General features: G+C 48.1%; 1 protein-coding gene across 1 annotated transcript in view; it reads right to left on the reverse strand.

Annotated features, from left to right (window-relative positions):
• LOC142498181 (uncharacterized) overlaps window positions 1-20,727 on the reverse strand; it is a 76,081-nt gene that overhangs the window by 39,466 nt on the left and 15,888 nt on the right. The window contains exons 6-7 of the mRNA XM_075606693.1: window positions 12,406-12,596; window positions 3,279-6,023 (exon numbers count right to left, since the gene is read on the reverse strand). Of these exons, the coding sequence (XP_075462808.1) occupies window positions 3,279-6,023; window positions 12,406-12,596 (2,936 nt within the window). The remainder of the gene's footprint in view (window positions 1-3,278; window positions 6,024-12,405; window positions 12,597-20,727) is intronic.

Genomic DNA, 20,727 nt, shown 5'->3' on the forward strand with positions numbered 1-20,727 from the left:
TCATTTAATCAAATCCTAAATAAAGACGAAAATAAACAATTAAAACACCAAAACAAAACCATGAATAAATAAAATAAATAGCCAAATAAACAGCATCATTAATAAACAAAACTTAAACATTAATACAACATTATAAAGTAAACACAAATCAAAAGCCAGGAAAAAAACATTTAAAACACCACCAAAAATGCCAGAACACAAAATCCAAGCCAAAAATAAATAGCATATAAAATAAAAAAACAAAGTACCAATATACATTTAAAATACATACAAGCAGGCATTTGCAAAAACACCCATTGCTTCTTACTGTATGTATGTATAGTCGTAATGGGACATACATAAATACATAAGCAATGAATGTGTGCAAACAAAAATTCAATCACAATTAAAATTAAATTAAAAATACCTGTAAAATATAAATAACATACATTCAATATTTTTCCTTACCTTTTAGATGTCTTCACCCTCTGATTCCCCTGTGGTCACCACATACTCTTGAACCAATCCACGCACACAAACAGGAACGGCCAACAGCTAAAATAATCCAAAATCTTTTCTTTCTTCATCTGTAACTTGTAATCCTCTTTCGGAGTCTTCTTCTTCTTAATCTGTATATTGGTGGAGGAGGTCCTCCCTCCTCGGCTTCTTGACGCAAAATGAGGCTGCACGGCCTATTATAGACCCGTGACATCACATTTTCGTCATTTGGTTCTCACGGCATGTGATTGGCCAGTGAAAACTATGTGTTTTGAAATTTTTTAATTTTGGGGGAAGGGGGGGAGAACGTCATGTAAAGGAAATGAAGCCAGCCAATCAGAATGGCTGTGCTTCTTTTCCGTTTAACATGACGTTACCAAAAGCCAATCTGATTGGCTGTTGTAGACCATGTGACAGTTATTTTTTAGTAAAGGATGTGACGTCATCCAAAGGGAGGCACATGGTTTACAACAACCAATCAGATTGGGGATATAGTTAGGGCTTTAAAAATGGCGGCGACACTGGTATCCGATGACACATACCAGGGACTGTAACTCAGGAAGCAGGGGGTCCCTGAGGCTGAAATAAAGCGGTTCAGTTCAGGAGACCCCCTGCTCCCGCACACTATAAAGAAAAATTACATTAAAGCAGCTTCATTCCAATAGTAGATAGCCACTACGGTAATGCATTATTTTTATTTTTTAATTTGTGTTTTATTACTAGTGTAGATGAGCAGGGGGTCTCCGGAACAGAACTGCATTGATTTAATGTCCGGGGAACCCCTGCTTCCTGAGATAGACTCAGATATGGGGTGCCGGTACCTCCTATGCATTTAAATGTCCCGCGTCACATCACAATAGGGGGTTTCCTGAGCTGAACCGCTTTGATTTTAGCCTCAGGGAACCCGATTCCTGATATTTCTATAATGTCAATTGTTTTAGTGGTATTTTTAATATTAAAATTGATTGTGTTTTATTAGTGGCTTGTTTTTAAGATTGGCAGGATGTATGTTGCCTGGCATAGTGACAGCTCATGCCCACAGGGCATGGGAGTGCCACCATGCCATTCATTTAGTGGACTGGCATTTTTAAGATTATAATTGAATGTTTTTTTTGAATAGTGGGTTGTTTGGAAGATTGGCATGATGTATGTTGCCTGACATGGGAGTGCCATGGGAGCTCATGGGAGTGCCACAATGCCAGCCATTTTTGTATTGTGCTGTTGATGTCCACGGAGGACAAGGATGGTGATGAGGACAACCTTCATCCTGGCAGGGGTAAGTGGCAGTTTAATTTACTGTATGCTGCTGATTTATGTTTAATTTTAAATGGGCAAATGCACTATTATCCATATCTGTATAATAGTAATTTTGCCCATTACAGTACTGTATGTGTTAGGGGTACAGGGTGTGTGTTGTGTATTGGTACAGTAGGTAGTAGGTATTTTAATGTTTATTGTGGGTAGAGGGATTGAGTGAAGGGGGTAGTTGGCACAAGGTGGGTGGGGAGGCCTCGGTGTGTAGTGTGAGGGGTTAACCCTTTTATTACCGTAGCGATTACTAACGCTTTCATTTCATTTTTATTTATAGTGTGCGTGAGCAGGGGGTCTCCTGAGCTGAACAAAGTTGATTTCAGCCTCGGGGACCCCCTACTTCATGAGATACAGGCCCTTTTATGGGGTGCCGGTATCTCCTATGCATGTAAATGTCCTGCGTCACGTGGCCGTGGGAATAAAATGCATAGGAGATACCGGCACCCTAAAACGGGGCCTGTATCTCGGAAAGCAGGGGGTCCCCGGACCTGAAATCAACGCAGTTCAGCTACGAAGACCCCCTACTCATCTACACTAGTAATAAAATTGAAATTAAAAACGAAAATAAGGCCTTTTCGGAGGGTTGATCCTATCACCGGCGGGTACTCGCCATTTGTTCAAATGTTGCTATCCCAGGTATCCGGCCCTTTCTGCATTCCGTGATAGCAATGCTGCCAAAAACGGCGATTTAAAAATCATGGCGATTTTTTCTATCGGACTTTACTGCATGAGGCCCCAAATCCCTTCCCAGATTCCCTACATACATACGGTCTCTCCCCTGTGTGTGTTCAAGTTGAATAACACACGAAATCCCTTCCCACATTCCCCACATACATGCGGTCTCTCCCGTGTGTGTCCTTGTCAGGATCCGTGATCCGCAACGCACCCGGCGCACCCGCTATGTACCCCAACCCGTGATCGGGTGCCCTGCTCCTTCCACCGCCTGTGTCGCACCTGTCACTCCTGCCGGTAGTAGCCACCCTCTTAGGGGAGCGCGCGCATCCCGCGCTGCTTTAAATACAGCTCCTACTGGTCCCGCCTCCAGATTACGCCCGCGCGGTGACGTCACCGGTGCGCGGCCAGCGCGCACACGCGCGGCATCACCTTTCCTCATCAGGGATACTTCCCACACCTGTCTCTTCCATCCGGACAGCCAATCAGTCAGGCTTACTGACGTGTCCTGTTCAGCCTGCTCCTCATTGGACCTTGTCCTGTCTTATTACTCTGGTTGCTAGCTCTCCTCTTGTCTGACCTTGGCTTTTCATCTGAACTCCGCACATCTATATTCGTGACCCCGGCTTACCAACGACAATCCGCACCTCTCCAACCCCGGCCTCGGCAAAGCACCACAACGATCCGCACCTCTCCAAGCCTCACTACGGCAAAGTACCTACAACGATCCGCACCCCTCCAACCCCGACTTCGGCAACTACCTTTGACCATTCTGACCTCTCTAACCCCAACTCGGCTACCTCGACCAATCTACACACAAGATGCGTCCTCGTGGCTAGAGGTTGGTGTTATATCAATCTCCACCTCAGCCCCGCGGTCACGCCTTTTTTGTGGTGAGCAATCCATTACAGTCATCTTGAGTGTGTTCAGGCTGGATAAGTGACTACATCCCTTCCCACATTCCCCACATACATGTGGTCTCTCCCCTGTGTGTGTCCTCTGGTGTCTGACCAGGTGTGATATGTCACTAAATCCCTTCCCACATTCCCCACATATATGCGATCTCTCCCCTGTGTGTGTTCTCTTGTGTTTGTCTAGGTTGAATAACACACTAAATCTCTTTCCACATTCCCCACATACATGCAGTTTCTCCCCTTTGTGTGTCCTCTTGTGTCCGATTAGGCTGGATAAGTCACTAAATCCCTTCCCACATTCCCCACATACATGTGGTCTCTCCCCTGTGTGTGTCCTCTTGTGTGTGTTCAGGTGGAATAACCGACTAAATCCCTTCCCACATTCCCCACATACATGCGGTCTCTCCCCTGTGTGTGTCCTCTTGTGTGTGTTCAGGTTGGATAACCGACTAAATCCCTTCCCACATTCCCCACATACATGCGGTCTCTCCCCTGTGTGTGTCCACTTGTGTCTGATCATTTGTGATGAGTCTCTAAATCCCTTCCCACATTCCCCACATACATGCGGTCTCTCCCCTGTGTGTGTCTTCTTGTGTGTGTTCAAGTTGGATAACTGACTAAATCCCTTCCCACATTCCCCACATACATGCGGTCTCTCCCCTGTGTGTGTCCTCTTGTGTATGATCAGGTTAGACAACCGACTAAATCCCTTCCCACATTCCCCACATACATGCGGTCTCTCCCCTGTGTGTGTCCTCGTGTGTGTAATCAGGCTTGATAAGTGAATAAATCCCTTCCCACCTACATGTGGTCTCTCCCCTGTGTGTGTCCTCTTGTGTCTGATCAGGTGGGAAAAACGACTAAATCCCTTCCCACATTCCCCACATACATGCGGTCTCTCCCCTGTGTGTGTCCTCTTGTGTCTGATCAGGTGGGAAAACCGACTAAATCCCTTCCCACATTCCCCACATACATGCGGTCTCTCCCCTGTGTGTGTCCACTTGTGTGTGTTTAGGTGGGAAAACCGACTAAATCCCTTCCCACATTCCCCACATACATGCGGTCTCTCCCCTGTGTGTGTCCACTTGTGTCTGATCATTTGTGATGAGTCTCTAAATCCCTTCCCACATTCCCCACATACATGCGGTCTCTCCCCTGTGTGTGTCTTCTTGTGTGTGTTGAAGTTGGATAACTGACTAAATCCCTTCCCACATTCCCCACATACATGCGGTCTCTCCCCTGTGTGTGTCCTCTTGTGTATGATCAGGTTAGACAACCGACTAAATCCCTTCCCACATTCCCCACATACATGCGGTCTCTCCCCTGTGTGTGTCCTCTTGTGTATGATCAGGTTAGACAACCGACTAAATCCCTTCCCACATTCCCCACATACATGTGGTCTCTCCCCTGTGTGTGTCATCTTGTGTGTGTTCAGGTGTGATAAGTCACTAAATCCCTTCCCACATTCCCCACATACATGCGGTCTCTCCCTTGTGTGTGTCCTCTTGTGTTTGTTCAGGTGGGATAACCGACTAAATCCCTTTCCACATTCCTCACATACATGTGATCTCTCCCCCGTGTGTGTCCTCTTATGTGTGTCCAGGTGTGATAAGTAACTAAATCCCTTCCCACATTCCCCACATACATGCAGTCTCTCCCCTGTGTGTGTCCTCTTGTGTTTGTTCAAGTTGGATACCTGACTAAATCCCTTCCCACATTCCCCACATACATACGGTCTCTCCCCTGTGTGTGTCCTCTTGTGTGTGTCCAGGTTGAATACGTCATAAAATCCCTTCCCACATTCCCCACATACATGCGATCTCTCCCCTGTGTGAATTGTCATGTGTATGTTCAGGTGGGATAACCGACTAAATCCCTTCCCACATTCCCCACATACATATGGTCTTTCCCCTGTGTGTGTCCTCTTGTGTATGTTCAGGCTGGATAACATATAAAATCCCTTCCCACATTCCCCACATACATACGGTCTTTCCCCTGTGTGTGTCATCTTGTGTGTAATCAGGCTTGATAAGTGACTAAATCCCTTCCCACATTCCCCACATACATACGGTCTCTCCCCTGTGTGTGTCCTCTTGTGTCTGATTAGGCTGGATACGTGACTAAATCTCTTCCCACATTCCCCACATACATGTGGTTTCTCCCCTGTGTGTGTCCTCTTGTGTATGATTAGGTCTGATAAGTCACTAAATCCCTTCCCACATTCCCCACATACATGCGGTCTCTCCCCTGTGTGTCTCCTCTTGTGTCGGATCAGGTGGGATAACCGACTAAATCCCTTCCCACATTCTCCACATACATGGGGTCTCTCCCCTGTGTGTGTCTTCTTCTGTAGATTCTGGTCTGATAACCAAGTCAAACTCTTCCAACTTTCTCCAAGATCTTTTCCTGAGGCACCTTCTAATATACCTTCTTTTGAATAAGAAGCAGTTACATTGTTTATTAATTGCCTTGACTGGTTGAAAGTTGCATTTTCTGTCATATTTATTGGAATGTTGCAAGATTGTTCTGTCTCCATCTTTTCCATATTCTCATTTGGGTGTTTGAACTTCAGATGTTTGAGGAGGTAATCCTGACTGCTAAAAGCAACCTTGCAGTCTTGGCATGGGTGGAATATCGGTGCTATCGGTACTAGACAAGAGACAAAAAAGTCACTGTTACACAAACTGTCTTACAGAAGGTGATGCAGGAGAGGTAAGTTGGAATATCACAAACAGTTCAGGATGAAAGTAAACTGTAGATATACATTGTACAAAGGAGTACATGTAGTGGATCATACATTTAAAGTGGATCATAATATTTAAAGATTTAAAAGGAAATCTCCTGAGCTGCAAAACACCAATTAAAGTGGCAGAAAGCTTTTCTAATCCTTTATAGATAGCAAATTGATAGTTTCAATTGTGAAGGTATAATTAAAAAATGTTTTTACAATGAACAGAATACATGTCTCAGTAGAAGCTCAGATATCTATCACCGGATGAGCCCGTTACCACACCATGTACCAGGTCTGTAAGGTTAAAAATGGTATCTGTCAGCTATGTTCTTTTCAGGGACTGAATGGGTTAAAACAGTCAAGCTTTATTTTCTCAGAAGACTAGATGGTAAAAGTATTTCAGCTTTGGACCAGCTGTCCCAGAATATCTATTACATAAGAAATAAGAAACAAGACCACTAGTCTTGTTTCTGACCCCATTAGTAGTTATTGACCTTTTATCCCTGTTCCCACCAATTTAGGCCAGATGGTATATGTAATTTTAGATGTATGAGCTAATCATGGGAACTTAGTTTGTAACAGATGTATGAAATTGACACACGATGTATTGTCCTTGCCTTTGGTATAAAAGTTTCCTCTGTGAACATATTAAACAGAAGTAAGAACTCAACCACCTTGTGTGCATTGAATCTTTGCTTCTCCGAGCTCGTAACTATCATATCTGAGACCAGAAGCATATAGCAGCTGCGTGATGAATCTCCCCGGGTCGAGTAAAGAAGTTACCTGCTCCAAGGTTTGGTCAGGTAGACTGGACCTAACAAGGTCTCTAATAGTTATAGGATGACCCAACTTTCTGCTAAATCTGCATTGTTAAATCAGGAACCAAATATCCAATTATTGTATTTGACATCACAGATGTTATTCAGACTTCGTTAAACAATACCAATATCATCCAGTGAATTCTAGAACTGTGTTAATTATTTAATACAATTGTTTAAAAGTTTTTTTTTTTTTTTTTAGGGAACAAGGAGTGTGTACTTCTGCTACTGATTCTCCCCCATACAAGCATTACATTAAACATATATATATATATATATATATATATATATATATATATATATATATATATATATAAATATAATAACCATTTAAACTTGCTTTGCTTGTCCCATGCTGTGTTTAAAAGCTGTGTGAACCTTGATACATCAGCTTAAATGGGCTCCATGTGAAAGGATATTCCAGGCAAAAGGTGACACATTGTGTGTTCATTTGCATGTCATCTCCCAGAATCCCTTGCTGCAGTGGGAGCACTGTATGTGAAGTGATAATGGTTGAAAGGCAGGGTTGCAGACCTGTCTAAGACATGTGAATGTGCTCACACGTGATATTCTTTATTGGCTATATGCTAACGGTGGAGGTTTTCTGTCGCCTTTTTCACCCACCATAACTTAAAGTGTGTGGGTGTGTGTGTCTGCCAACAAGGGGGGACAGAGGGCACTGACTTCCGGGGCCCCATGAGTCAGGGGGGCCCGGCCATGTCCGTTAAAGTTATTAAAAAAAAATATATATTATTATTTTTATTTTTTTTAAATGGTGGCGATTCTTCTGCGTGCATGCGCAGGGTATCCGTCCTGCTGCCTGTGGGCCCGCCCGTTTCCCCCACACGCCCGGCCCATGCGTGCCCACCATAGGGTTGCAAGTGTCCGGCGAGCGTTAAGTGCTGAGAGGGCGGAGGCAGAGAAAGGGCGGGCCGGGACGGTGAATGGGCAGAGCAAGGAGGACTGGTGTGCTGTCCCTGATTGGAGGAGAGGACAGCCAACCAGAGGACAGCAGGGGCGGAGCCCACACCCAGGCGGGCCAGAGACATGTTCTGTGCTGTCTGTGTCCTGCAGGAGATGGGTAAGGTACAATGTGGGGGAGAGGTAAAGTGCAATGTGGGGGGAGGTAGGGGGTATTTAATATGTATTGGAGTGGTGGGGGTATATTTTATATGTATGGGGGTGGTGGGGTATATTTAATATGCATTGGGGTGGTAGGAGTATATTTAATATATATGGGGGTGGTAGGAGTATATTTAATATATATGGGGGTGGTGGGGATATATTTTATATGTATGGGGGTGGTGGGGGTATATTTAATATGTATGGGGGTGGTGGGGGTATATTTAATATGTATTGGGGTGGTAGGAGTATATTTAATATATATATATGGGGGTGGTGGGGGTATATTTTATATGTATGGGGGTGGTGGAGTATATTTTATATGTATGGGGGTGGTATGGGTATATTTAATATATATGGGGGTGGTAGGAGTATATTTAATATATATGGGGGTGGTTGGGGTATATTTTATATGTATTGGGGTTGTGGGGGTATACTTTATATGAATTGGGGAGGTGGGGGGATATTTTATATGAATTGGGGAGGTGGGGGGATATTTTATATATATATATATATATATTTATATATATATGGCGGTGGTAGGGGTGTATTTAATATATATGGGGGTGGTAGGGGAATATTTAATATACATGGGGGTGGTAGGGTTATGTTTAATATGTATGGGGGAGGTGGGGGTGTATTTAATATGTATTGGGGAGGTGGGGTTATATTTAATATGTATTTGGGAGGTGGGGGGATATTTAATATGTATTGGGGAGGTGGGGTTATATTTAATATGTATTTGGGAGGTGGGGTTATATTTAATATGTATTGGGGAGGTGGGGCTATATTCTATATGTATTGGGGAGGTGGGGTTATATTTAATATGTATTGGGGAGGTGGGGTTATATTTAATATGTATTGGGGAGGTGGGGCTATATTTTATATGTATTGGGGAGGTGGGGTTATATTTAATATGTATTGGGGAGGTGGGGTTATATTTAATATGTATTGGGGAGGTGGGGCTATATTTTATATGTATTGGGGAGGTGGGGCTATATTTAATATGTATTGGGGAGGTGGGGTTATATTTAATATGTATTGGGGAGGTGGGGCTATATTTTATATGTATTGGGGAGGTGGGGCTATATTTTATATGTATTGGGGAGGTGGGGCTATATTTTATATGTATTGGGGAGGTGGGGCTATATTTTATATGTATTCGGGAGCATTTTTTTTTTATATATGTATTGGTGGCTTCGCAACTTTTACCATTGTGTCCAGTATTTTTGGACAAGCCATCTGGCCACCCTACCCACCAATGCTAAAAATGTAAAATCTCCATTCTAAGTCTAGCTAGGAGGGCTCGCTCTCCCCCCGCCGCGACGCCCGGCACTCCGGCTTGCTCTCCCCCTGCCCAGCACCATGGCTCGGCTCGCTCTCCCCCGCCCGGAAGTGGAACCCCGGCTCCGCTCACTCTCCGCCCGCCTGGCACCCTGGCTCGCTTCACACCGCTCGCAGCCTAGCAGCACTTCCAGTGCCTGCTGCTGCCAGTGAGCGCGTGGGAGGCTGGGAGCGGCAGTCTGCATAGGTTAGAAGTATATACCAGTGACTGTGTCTTTATTGTGATATTTCTTCAGATAAGAAAGGGGGTACAGGTTGAGTTTTTTCACTGTACTGCAGTTATAGCAAAGTGATGTTTCTCTTGTGAGGTACTGTAAAAGTTATATAAAAGATTGTTTTATGAATAACACTGTAACAGTAAGATGTCAGAATGAATTGTAAACTAGATATTCAGGGGATATTAACTATTCGTTAACAAATCTTTAATTTACATTTTTATTCATGTGAGTGATTGTGTAGGCAGGGCCCCGCGCACTGCTTTGTTCGGGGGCCCCTAATATTGTTAAGATGGCCTTGGCGCCAACCCAACTTCCCCCGCGCACGCGCCCCAACCCAATTTACCCCACGCGCGCCTCCTGCCCCGGGCAACAGCCGTGGGATTAGCCAGCCAGTCTCGCCGACGCACCCACTGTCATTTGCCCACCCACCCACTTACTGTCATTCACCCACCCACCGTCATTCACCCACCCACCCATCCACCCACCGTCATTCACCCACCCACCCATCCACCCACCGTCATTCATCCATTCACAAGAAGTTTCAAGCACATCCCTCTACACCCTTGCCTCAGCGCCAGAAGAGGTTGCCTTTTTCCAGCAATAGAACGGTATTGACAATTTGTTTTTGATTATTAAGCTCCGCTAACACGGTTTCTAAGCCCTAATTTCTCGCTATGCACCATCCCGACTCTTGCGTTCTGCTCAAGGATGTCTTCTTTCTACCCCCTTTGTATCTAAAGCCCTCTCCCGCCTTAAACCTTTTTCACTGACTGCCCCAGACCTCTGGAATGCCCTTCCCCGCAGTACCCGACTAGCACCCTCTCTATCCACCTTTAAGACCCACCTTAAGACACACTTGCTTAAAGAAGCATATGAATAGCACTGTGGATATTCTGAACACATGATACATAAAGCTTGGCCCCCTGCAGATGCACTTACCAGAACTCCCTCCTACTGTCTCTGTACGTTCTCCCTACCTACCAATTAGACTGTAAGCTCCTCGGAGCAGGGACTAATCTTCCTTAATGTTATGTTTATGTCTGAAGCACTTATTCCCATGACCTGTTATTTATATTATCTGTTATTTATTTGTTTACCCCGTGTATTCCTACTGTGAAGCGCTATGTACATTAATGGCGCTATATAAATAAAGGTATGTGGGTATGTAGCACACCAAAACAATGCAAATAAACGCAATACTTGCGCACAATGCCGGAGCTCCTGGTTCAGGGATGGCCTATCTGCAGCAATCCAAGTATACAGCAACAGGAAAGATGATCCAGGGCTCCACGGGTTTTTAGCAAAATAATTTATTCATAATACACAACATTTCGGCCTCACTTAGGCCTTTGTTAAGTGACTGGTAATGAACTGACAAACACAATATCCCATCTATATATATACCCCTCCATATAATTAAAGCAGGTGAGCAAACACCCCCCCCCCCCAGCAAACGCTGATCACCCCATGGGTGTCCTATGCAGATAATGTCTCAGCGGCAGGGATCACAGCACAGCAGGAGCCACCAGGACAAGCGTCCAGCCAAGCCAAACAGCTAACGCGTATGGTGACCTCAGGTGACCTCTACGCATTTCGCAACCACGTGCTTCGTAAGGAGGTCACGTATGAGGTCACCCACGCGTTCTTATACAATCTCTGATTACCAGCCCATATGTGAACTCCCCACACTGCGGCACACACATGCCCTGCCATTAAGAGGGGAGATGATCAGGCAAACTAGAGCTATCAAAGGTATATAGCATGGACAGCTGAGTAAGGCATTGCTAATATCCTTTGAAGTCAAATACTGACGTCACTGAGCGGTATATGCCACGGACGTCATCGCCATAAGCAGTGATAGCGGTGCTAGATACACACAATCATTTAGCACAATCATGAGGATAAGGACACGGTGCAGGGAGAAGCACGGTGAAAGGGTACAGCCCTGCGAGGCTTCTATGTTTTGGAGTGTGATATTATCTTCTGTGCAGTAAAACAGTTATACTTAAGTGTGTTTTGTTGCATGGGGTTCCTGTAATGGCACACCAAACAAAAGATGCAAAAAGATTACTGCAAAAAGATCATTTTAATGACTGAACAGTCATAGTCCGGATGACTGTGTTCAGTCATTAAAATGATCTTTTTGCATCTTTTGTTTGGTGTGCTCGGCTACCCTCTTGCTATATATGTTGTTACCCTGACTAGGTCTTTGTTGCCTGTAGCACCCACTATGTATTTACTTTTGTGCTCAGTTGGGGCATCCCAAGTTGCATATATCCTGATTCTTGGTATTTAGTTCCTGTAATGAGATAATTCCACATGGTAGAATCCCGTACAGGTGGAGGCGCAACCGATCATCGATTCAGGTGCGCCCCAGGCTCCCAGCAGCGGAGGCTCAGGTATCGCACCGCACCACACCACACACACAGTAGTAACACATCTCCCACAGGGTGGGGGAAGTGCACATCATCAAATACTTGAAAACGAGAGGTAACTCTCAATGTATTACTTCCTGGTAAAATATTTATAAATAAATAAATAAATATTTCCTTATATATAAAGTGAAATGTACGCCGATTCATTGCACAATACAAAATAAGGCACTTTATTACGGGTGGTAATACGGCATGTTTAGGTTACCGCTGCTTGATGTATCGGCACTTTGACGCAAGTCAGGTTTTGTGATATTTCTAGTTGACCCGTAATGGTGTATGCAGATCTATCAATATTTGCAAATTAACATCAGTAATAAGACAATAGAGATGTCAAAACCACACAACACACATATTCCTGATTACCTTGTGCTGGTGCGTTACTTTTCCACAGCGTATCCCCCTTGATACCAAGCCCTTTCCCGTATTTATCTCCATACCAGACCAGGAGCTCTGTGTGTGGGGGGAGGTCTGTGCTGGTTCTGTAGTAGATTTTCCTGTGGTACTGGAACGCCACAAGGTTCCGTTCTTCCTCGTTTCTCGCACAGTTTACAAACCTAAAATTGGGACAGTTAGTGAGGTCTCAAAGTAATGTCTATTTTATACAGGAAGAGCTGAAAAGATATACAAGTTGTTAATAACGTGACTTCTCTACAGTTTTTGAGGTGAAACAGAAGTTAAAGGAGAGCAATGTACAGTATATACAATGGCTCCCTTGTACCCACAGTTTGAAAGGAATGGGAGCTACAGGCCACACCATTAACTACTTTCTTCTTTTATATATATATATATACATCTTCTCTATCTACTATATATTTGTGAAAGCACTGTATGTTTGTCTGCATGGCCTGTGTCCCTCAGGCCAATGAGATTGGTCCCCTGGCCCGCCCGCCCCCGCACACCTCTCATTGGCCTGAGGTGGAGTGACGGGCCAAAGGTCCAACACACACACACACACACACACACACACACACACACACACACACACACACACACACACACACACACACACACACACACACACACACACACACACCACCCCCCCCCAAGCTCACAAACCGGCGCCGCTACAGTCAAGAGCACCCCCCCCCCAAGCTCACACACCGGCGCCGCTACAGTGAAGAGCGCCCGGGACACAGCGTGGGAGCGGCGCCAGCGCCCGGGACACAGCAGGGGAGCGGCCACAACACGCTGTCTCCCGCCTCACATGCACGTGGGAGCGGCCGGACGGGTGAGTGATCGAGCAGGCGGACAGGTACTGCGGTTGCCACGCCCGCCTCACAGCCCCCACGCCGCCGTCCTACCCCCTCCCAACAGCTGCGGCTGCCACGGCCGCCTCACCGTGCCTCACAGGCCGGTCGCTGCTGTACTTCCCCCTCCCAACAGCTGCGGCTGCCACGGCCGCCTCACCGCGCCTCACAGACCCCGCGCTGCTGTCCTTCCCCCTCCCTACAGCTGCGGCTGCCACGGCTGCCTCGCCGTGCCTCACAGGCCCCGCGCTGCTGTCCTTCCCCCTCCCTACAGCTGCGGCTGCCACGGCTGCCTCACCGTGCCTCACAGGCCCCGCGCTGCTGTCCTTCCCCCTCTCCACAGCTGCGGCTGCCACGGCTGCCTCACCGTGCCTCACAGGCCCCGCGCTGCTGTCCTTCCCCCTCTCTACAGCTGCGGCTGCCTCACCGTGCCTCACAGGCCCCGCGCTGCTGTCCTTCCCCCTCTCTACAGCTGCGGCTGCCACGGCTGCCTCACCGCGCCTCACAGGCCCCGCGCTGCTGTCCTTCCCCCTCCCTACAGCTGCGGCTGCCACGGCTGCCTCACCGCGCCTCACAGGCCCCGCGCTGCTGTCCTTCCCCCTCCCTACAGCTGCCGCTGCCACGGCCGCCTCACCGCGCCTCACACCTGCTGCCTCCGGGGATAGCATGAAGGGGGGGGAGGCATGCAGGGGGGGGGGGGAGAGAAGAGATGCAGGGGGGGAAAGATAACACACCCACTCACCCACCCACCCACGCACCCACTCAAGTCACTCACCCACCCAGTCACTCACCCAGTCAAGTCACTCAGTCACCCACCCAGTCACTCAGTCACCCACCCACCCAGTCACTCAGTCACCCAACCACCCACCCAGTCAGTCAAGTCACTCAAACCCACCCACCCACTCAAAATCCCCAACCACTCAAAACTCAAACCCACCCACTCACTCAAACCCAAGACTCAAACCCACCCACCCAGTCACTCACTCACCCACCCAGTCACTCACTCACTTGAGTCACTCAAGGTCACTCACCCACCCACCCAGTCACTCACCCACCCACCCAGTCACTCACCCACCCACCCAGTCACTCAAAGTCAGTCAGTCGCTCAGTCACTCACCCACCCACCCAGTCACTCAAGTCACTCATCCCACCCACCCACCCAGTCACTCAAGTCACTCACCCACCCACCCACCCAGTCACTCAAGTCACTCACCCACCCAGTCACTCACCCACCCACCCAGTCACTCACCCACCCAGTCACTCACCCACCCACCCAGTCACTCACCCACCCACCCAGTCACTCACCCACCCACCCAGTCAGTCACTCACCCACCCACCCACCCAGTCAAACCCAGTCAGTCACTAAAGTCAGTCACTCACCCACCCACCCAGTCACTCACCCACCCAGTCAGTCACTCACCCACCCAGTCACTCACCAAACCCAGTCACTCACCCACCCACCCAGTCACTCAGTCACCAAAGTCACTCAGTCACCCAGTCACTCAGTCACCCACCCACCCAGTCACCCACCCACCCACCCAGTCACTCAGTCACCCACCCAGTCACTCAGTCACCCACCCAGTCACTCAGTCACCCACCCACCCAGTCACCCACCCACCCAGTCACTCAGTCACCCACACACTCACTCAGTCACCCACCCACTCACTCAGTCCCTCAGTCAACCCACCCAGTCACTCACCCACCCACTGAGCTCTGAAGGGGGGGGAATTGGACATGTGAAAGGGGGGGGGGAATGGAGGTGTGAAGGGGGGAAGGGCTGGAGCTGTGAACGGGGGGGAGGGGGGAACCCAGCTATTAACACGGGGGCCACATTCATGTGCAGGGGGGCCCCGATTGCTGTTAACGGGGGGAGAAAGGGGAAGGGGGGGGGAGAGAGGCCAATGGGGGGAGAGAGAGAGGGGGAGCGAAGAAAAAAAGAGAGGGAGGGTGAGCGGAGAGAGGGGGGGAGCGGGAAAATTCAATGCCGGGCAACGCCGGGTATATCAGCTAGTATATATATATATATATATATATATATATATATATATATATATATATATATATATAAAACAAGTACCGACAAGATGCCACGAGTGCCACAAAGGTGAGTTTTATTGCAGTGGAACTAAATAGACAGTGGGGTTGATGTAACAAGGTGATGTAGCAGGAATGTGTTCAATCAGCAACCAGAGCTTATAACATGCCCTGGACTGATTTTGAAACTGGACTATAGAAAAAGCCTTGAGCCAAAGTTTAATGATGTAACAGTGTCGGTTTGGGCTTGAATAAGAAATAATAAAACTAAAACTAAGGAAGAGGAACAAGCCAATGTAAGAGAAGTCTAACATTATGCTCAAGTACAGGGTCATGAACATGTAGCTCTTAGCTACCAGTCTGCCCTCCCTGACATGCAATGCCTGGTAACAGTGCAAGCAGTGTCAGGGCCAATACAGGGGTTTCCCCACAGTGAATAGCTTCCTTGAGTGACAGGGGAGAAGGTGGGTCAAGGCCTGTGTTTTACCCAATCCTGGGTTCAGACCTTGGACCTTCCCCTTCTGTCCTTAAGGGGCTGCACTACTAAATGTAGGCAGTTCTGCCTCCCCTTTGAGAGAGGCATATCCTGGAAGAGTGAGCACAGGGCTCTGGCCACCTTCCAACCCCTCCCCTGGGGTTGAGATATAACCCTTACTCCACCAGGAAGTGAGGGAAGAGCAAGGGTGTCTGGACGTTCCTCAAGCCCTAAGGTTATGCCTAGGGACCATCCTGATGCTGGAAGCCGGTTACAGTGAGTGCTGTGTTATATGCTGTGTATTGAAGGCTGAAGGAGCGGCTCAGTGAGTAAGGACACTGACTGGCACTGAGTGTGAAGCAGGGGAGCCTGGGAGAAGGAGCGGCTCAGTGAGTAAAGACACTGACTGGCACTGAGTGTGAAGCAGGGGAACCTGGGAGAAGCAGCGGCTCAGTGAGTAAAGACACTGACTGGCACTGAGTGTGAAGCAGGGGAACCTGGGAGAAGCAGTGGCTCAGTGAGTAAAGACACTGACTGGCACTGAGTGTGAAGCAGGGGAACCTAGGAGAGGGAGCGGCTCAGTGAGTAAAGACACTGACTGGCACTGAGTGTGAAGCAGGGGAAGGCGCGGCTCAGTGAGTAAAGACACTGACTGGCACCGAGTGTGAAGCAGGGAACCTGGGAGAAGGAGCGGCTCAGTGAGTAAAGACACTGACTGGCACTGAGTGTGAAGCAGGGGAACCTGGGAGAAGGAGCGGCTCAGTGAGTAAAGACACTGACTGGCACTGAGAGTTTGACGCAGGGGAACTGGTTCAAATCCCGGTGTCGGCTCCTTGTGACCTTGGGCAAGTCACTTTATCTCCCTATGTCCCAGGCACCAAAAACATAGATTGTAAGGCACCGGGCAGGGACCTGTGCCTGCAAAATGTCTCTGTAAAGCGCTATGTAAAACTAGCAGCGCTATACAAGAACATGCTATTATTACTATTATTACTATTATTACATGCTGTCAAGAGAATACAGAGTCCCGGTTGTTATAAAATATACTCCTGCCTGAGTCTGCAATCTGTCAGGTGGAGTGGGGTGAGTTCTACTGCAGGGATTGCCTTCACATTCCTGGAGCCTGCAGCAGATGAAGCAGGTGAGCTCATAATGGCAGAATCTCCCATAGGGTGGGGGGGGCCCCGTTACATTTGGAGGTGATGCTGAGATCATCAGGACAAGCTTTCAGCGAAGCAAAATGGAAAGACAAAAAGGTATGCTTCCAGAGGGAGTACTAAGAAGGATGGGGGGGGGGGGGGACAGGTGTAGTGTTCAGGGAACTCCTGCCTACCATAACAGCCCAACTTCCCCACCAGGAAACCGCAGCCTGGTCGCACCCCAATGAGGTAAACGATGTGGCAGCAGTATTGCTATTGCTAAGGCTACGGCCCCGGTAAGTCAGCTGCAACGCGCGCCCGCGAGATTGGTGGCGCGTGCAGCCGATTACCTGGTTTGCAGAGAGCTGCACGAAGAGAGACCGGGGGGGGCGTGGCGGGGGAGTGACGGGGCGCGGCCATGACGTCACCCGGCAGGTTCGCCCTCATTGGCTGAACCGCCGGGGGGCGTGCCGTATCGCTCGACGCGAGTCCTGCTCTCAATTCTATTGAGAGCAGGAGTAGCTCTCGCGTGAGCGCTGCGGCCCCCCCTCGCAGCGGGCCCAGCGCCATTGCGGGGAGGGCTCTCGTGCGCGCAGCGTCCGCCACAGCGGACGCTGTAGTAGGCAGCGGGAGCAAGGCCTAATACTGGACATTGCTATACAAAATGGTGGTTCCCGCCGAGAATGGGAACCACATGTGCAACTTGAAAACGAGTTGCATGCTTTGTCCTCGCAAAGATATGCAAGGGCTCGGCGCCCTCCTGCTGTGGGTGACTTGGCGCAGAGCCCGCGTTACGCCCTTCCACAGTGTGCCCCTGCTCTGAGATCCACCACAGTGAGGGGGCACTGCAACAACCAATCACTGAGGACTGCCTATGCCAAGGGAGGAGCCGGATGTATATTTAGGTGGCCAGAGCCCTGTGCTCACTCTTCAGGATATGCCTCTCTCAAGGGGGAGGCAGAACTGTCTATATTTAGTAGGGCAGCCCCTTAAGTACTGAGGGGGAAGATTGACTCTTGAAAGTTGCTGCAGGTGAGAAGCATCATATCTTTGTTAGGATACTGCCCAGATCCATGTAAAAGCTGCCTTCCCTGTCAGCTGTCTCTGTGATTGCACTGTGGGCTTAAGTACTTTTCCTGCACCCGATCCCTCTCCTATTTATCTCCTCTCCTTTGTGTTACTCACATTGGTACGAAGGTACCTGTCCCTGTTTGCACTTCACTTTTCAGTACTCTCCCTGCATCTGACCTGATACTCCACTTTTACTCTGTACTGCATGTTTGCTGCACTCCTTGCACTCCCCCCCACCAGTGCTGCAGCTGCCCCACATGTGTACTCTCCCAGCAGCAGCACACGGTGTCATGTATGTATGTATGTATGTATGCACACACTCTCCTAGCAGAAGCCGCAGTACACTGTGTCCTCATTATCTACATCAGCGGTGCACAAACTTGGGGGGGGCGCAAAATTATTTAGGGGGGCGCAGGCTGCGTGCGGCGAAACCTGTGCGCGGGCGGCCAAGCAGCTCACAAGCTCGGTGCTGCTTCTCTGTGCTGTCTGCCTGCTGCGGGGGCGGGGCCTTCCCTGCACACAGACAAGCCCTCCTCCTCATGTCTGCTTCCCGCCCCAGTTTTCAGCAGCACACGGGGGACCGGAGCAGGAGCCTGCTTAGTACTCCCCCCCCTCTATCCCCAGGTGAAAGTGTGTGTGTAGTGATATGTGTGTGTGTGTGTTGTGTTTGTTGTGATTGTATGTTTGATTGTGATCGTGTGTGCTGTGTGTGTGGGTGTTGTGATCATGTTGTGTCTGTGTCGGTTGTGATTGTTTGTTGTGTGTGTTGTGATTGTTTGTGTTTGTGTGTTTGTTGTGTCTGTCTTGGTTGTGATGAGTGTGTTGTGATTGAGTATGTGTGCTTTGTCTGTGTTGTGTGTGGGTGTTGTGATTGAATGCAGCGGTGCACAAACTGGGGGGGGGGGGGGGCGCGTCCGCAAGTTTATTTAGGGGGGCGCATGCGGCGAAACCTGGGTGTGCGGGCCGGCAGACGCTGTGAGCGGGAGGGCAAAAAAAGCTGTGCAGGTGGCAGCCACGCGATGGTGTGTGTGCATGCACGGGGGCTTCGGAGGTACGGGGGAGGAGCACGCCCGAGCGCTGTGATGTTAAACGCCCCTCCTTCTGGTGTCTGTCCTGCAATAGTGCTGTGGTCCTGCTCTCCTCCGCTGGCAACCTGTACTTGGAGAGTTGGTGATGTCACCGCTCGCAGCGGCAGCGTGGACGCAGCCTAATTTTGCAAGCGCGAGCTGTTGAAATATGTAAATATTTAGACATATTTGTATTTACGTTGTATACCGTTAAATAAAGGTTTTTTTTTTCCCCATGTGATTTTGATTACATCGGGCAGGGGGGGGCCGAGAAATTTCATGGATGAAAAGGGGGGCTCGGCATAAAGGGCGCACGGCCCGAAACGTGTAGGAGGGTACTTACCTCCGTTTTTTTAAATATGGATCAATAAAAGCATATATTTTTTATCAGTCTTTTTGGTGTGGGACCCACTCTATTTCTGGCTGTGCGTTGGAGTGTTTTTTTCTCTGGATTTCCCTGCATTCTCCTGGTTGCACGCCTATCAAGATTCACAGGACTGGGGCAATACTAACTGTGAGTACGATATTCCTTATCTAACTGAGGACTCTCCCAATGAGGCTTTAGGTCTGATTTTCTTTAATCTCAGCCTTTAACCTTCAGGGACAGAGATATCCTTTCACTTGGTATATGAAATGCTATGATTACGATTATAACAAGAGACAGGGGGTGCCCAATGCTGCATCCAATTGACAAAACATATAAAGTAAAATACTTCAATAATAATAATTGGTTATTTAGTTAACCCTTTGGCCAAAGGCGTCATAAGCCTGCATACCAACGTCAAGGTATAACCAAAATAATGCATTTTGGTTATACCATTTTGGTCCATAAAGACCCATTATGGTTTCCCCTCTCACAGAGGTAAAAGGAAGTGTTCACAGTATAGTGTAGGACACAGTGTAGTGTAGGACCTGCATTATTTTGGTTATACCTTGACGTTGGTATGCAGGCTTATGACGCCTTTGGCCAAAGGGTTAACTAAATAACCAATTATTATTATTGAAGTATTTTACTTTATATGTTTTGTCAATTGGATGCAGCATTGGGCACCCCCTGTCTCTTGTTATATACAATTGCCACGCTCAGTAGCTCTCTGGTTGACATAAATATATATTCACTTTGTGGTGGGTGTGGGAGTTTGAGCTTGCTGAGTATCTGTGTTAACCTATGTCTCTTTGGAGGCTGTGGCACCTCCCCCCAGAGCTCACTCCTCCTCCTTCACCCTTTTAACTTGGAAGGTCATTTCACTTGCTGCAGGAACAAGACCCATTATGGTTTCCCCTCTCTCAGAGGTAAAAGGAAGTGTTCACAGTGTAGTGTAGGACACAGTGTAGTGTAGGACCTGCATTATTTTGGTTATACCTTGACGTTGGTATGCAGGCTTATGACGCCTTTGGCCAAAGGGTTAACTAAATAACCAATTATTATTATTGAAGTATTTTACTTTATATGTTTTGTCAATTGGATGCAGCATTGGGCACCCCCTGTCTCTTGTTATATACAATTGCCAAACTCAGTAGCTCTCTGGTTGACATAAATATATATTCACTTTGTGGTGGGTGTGGGAGTTTGAGCTTGCTGGGTATCTGTGTTAACCTATGATTACGATTACATACCTCACTAGCTCCAGTACCTATCCGCTGCATCTTCT

The sequence above is a fragment of the Ascaphus truei genome, chromosome 6 (assembly GCF_040206685.1).
Source record: "Ascaphus truei isolate aAscTru1 chromosome 6, aAscTru1.hap1, whole genome shotgun sequence".
In the NCBI taxonomy this organism is placed as follows: domain Eukaryota; kingdom Metazoa; phylum Chordata; class Amphibia; order Anura; family Ascaphidae; genus Ascaphus; species Ascaphus truei.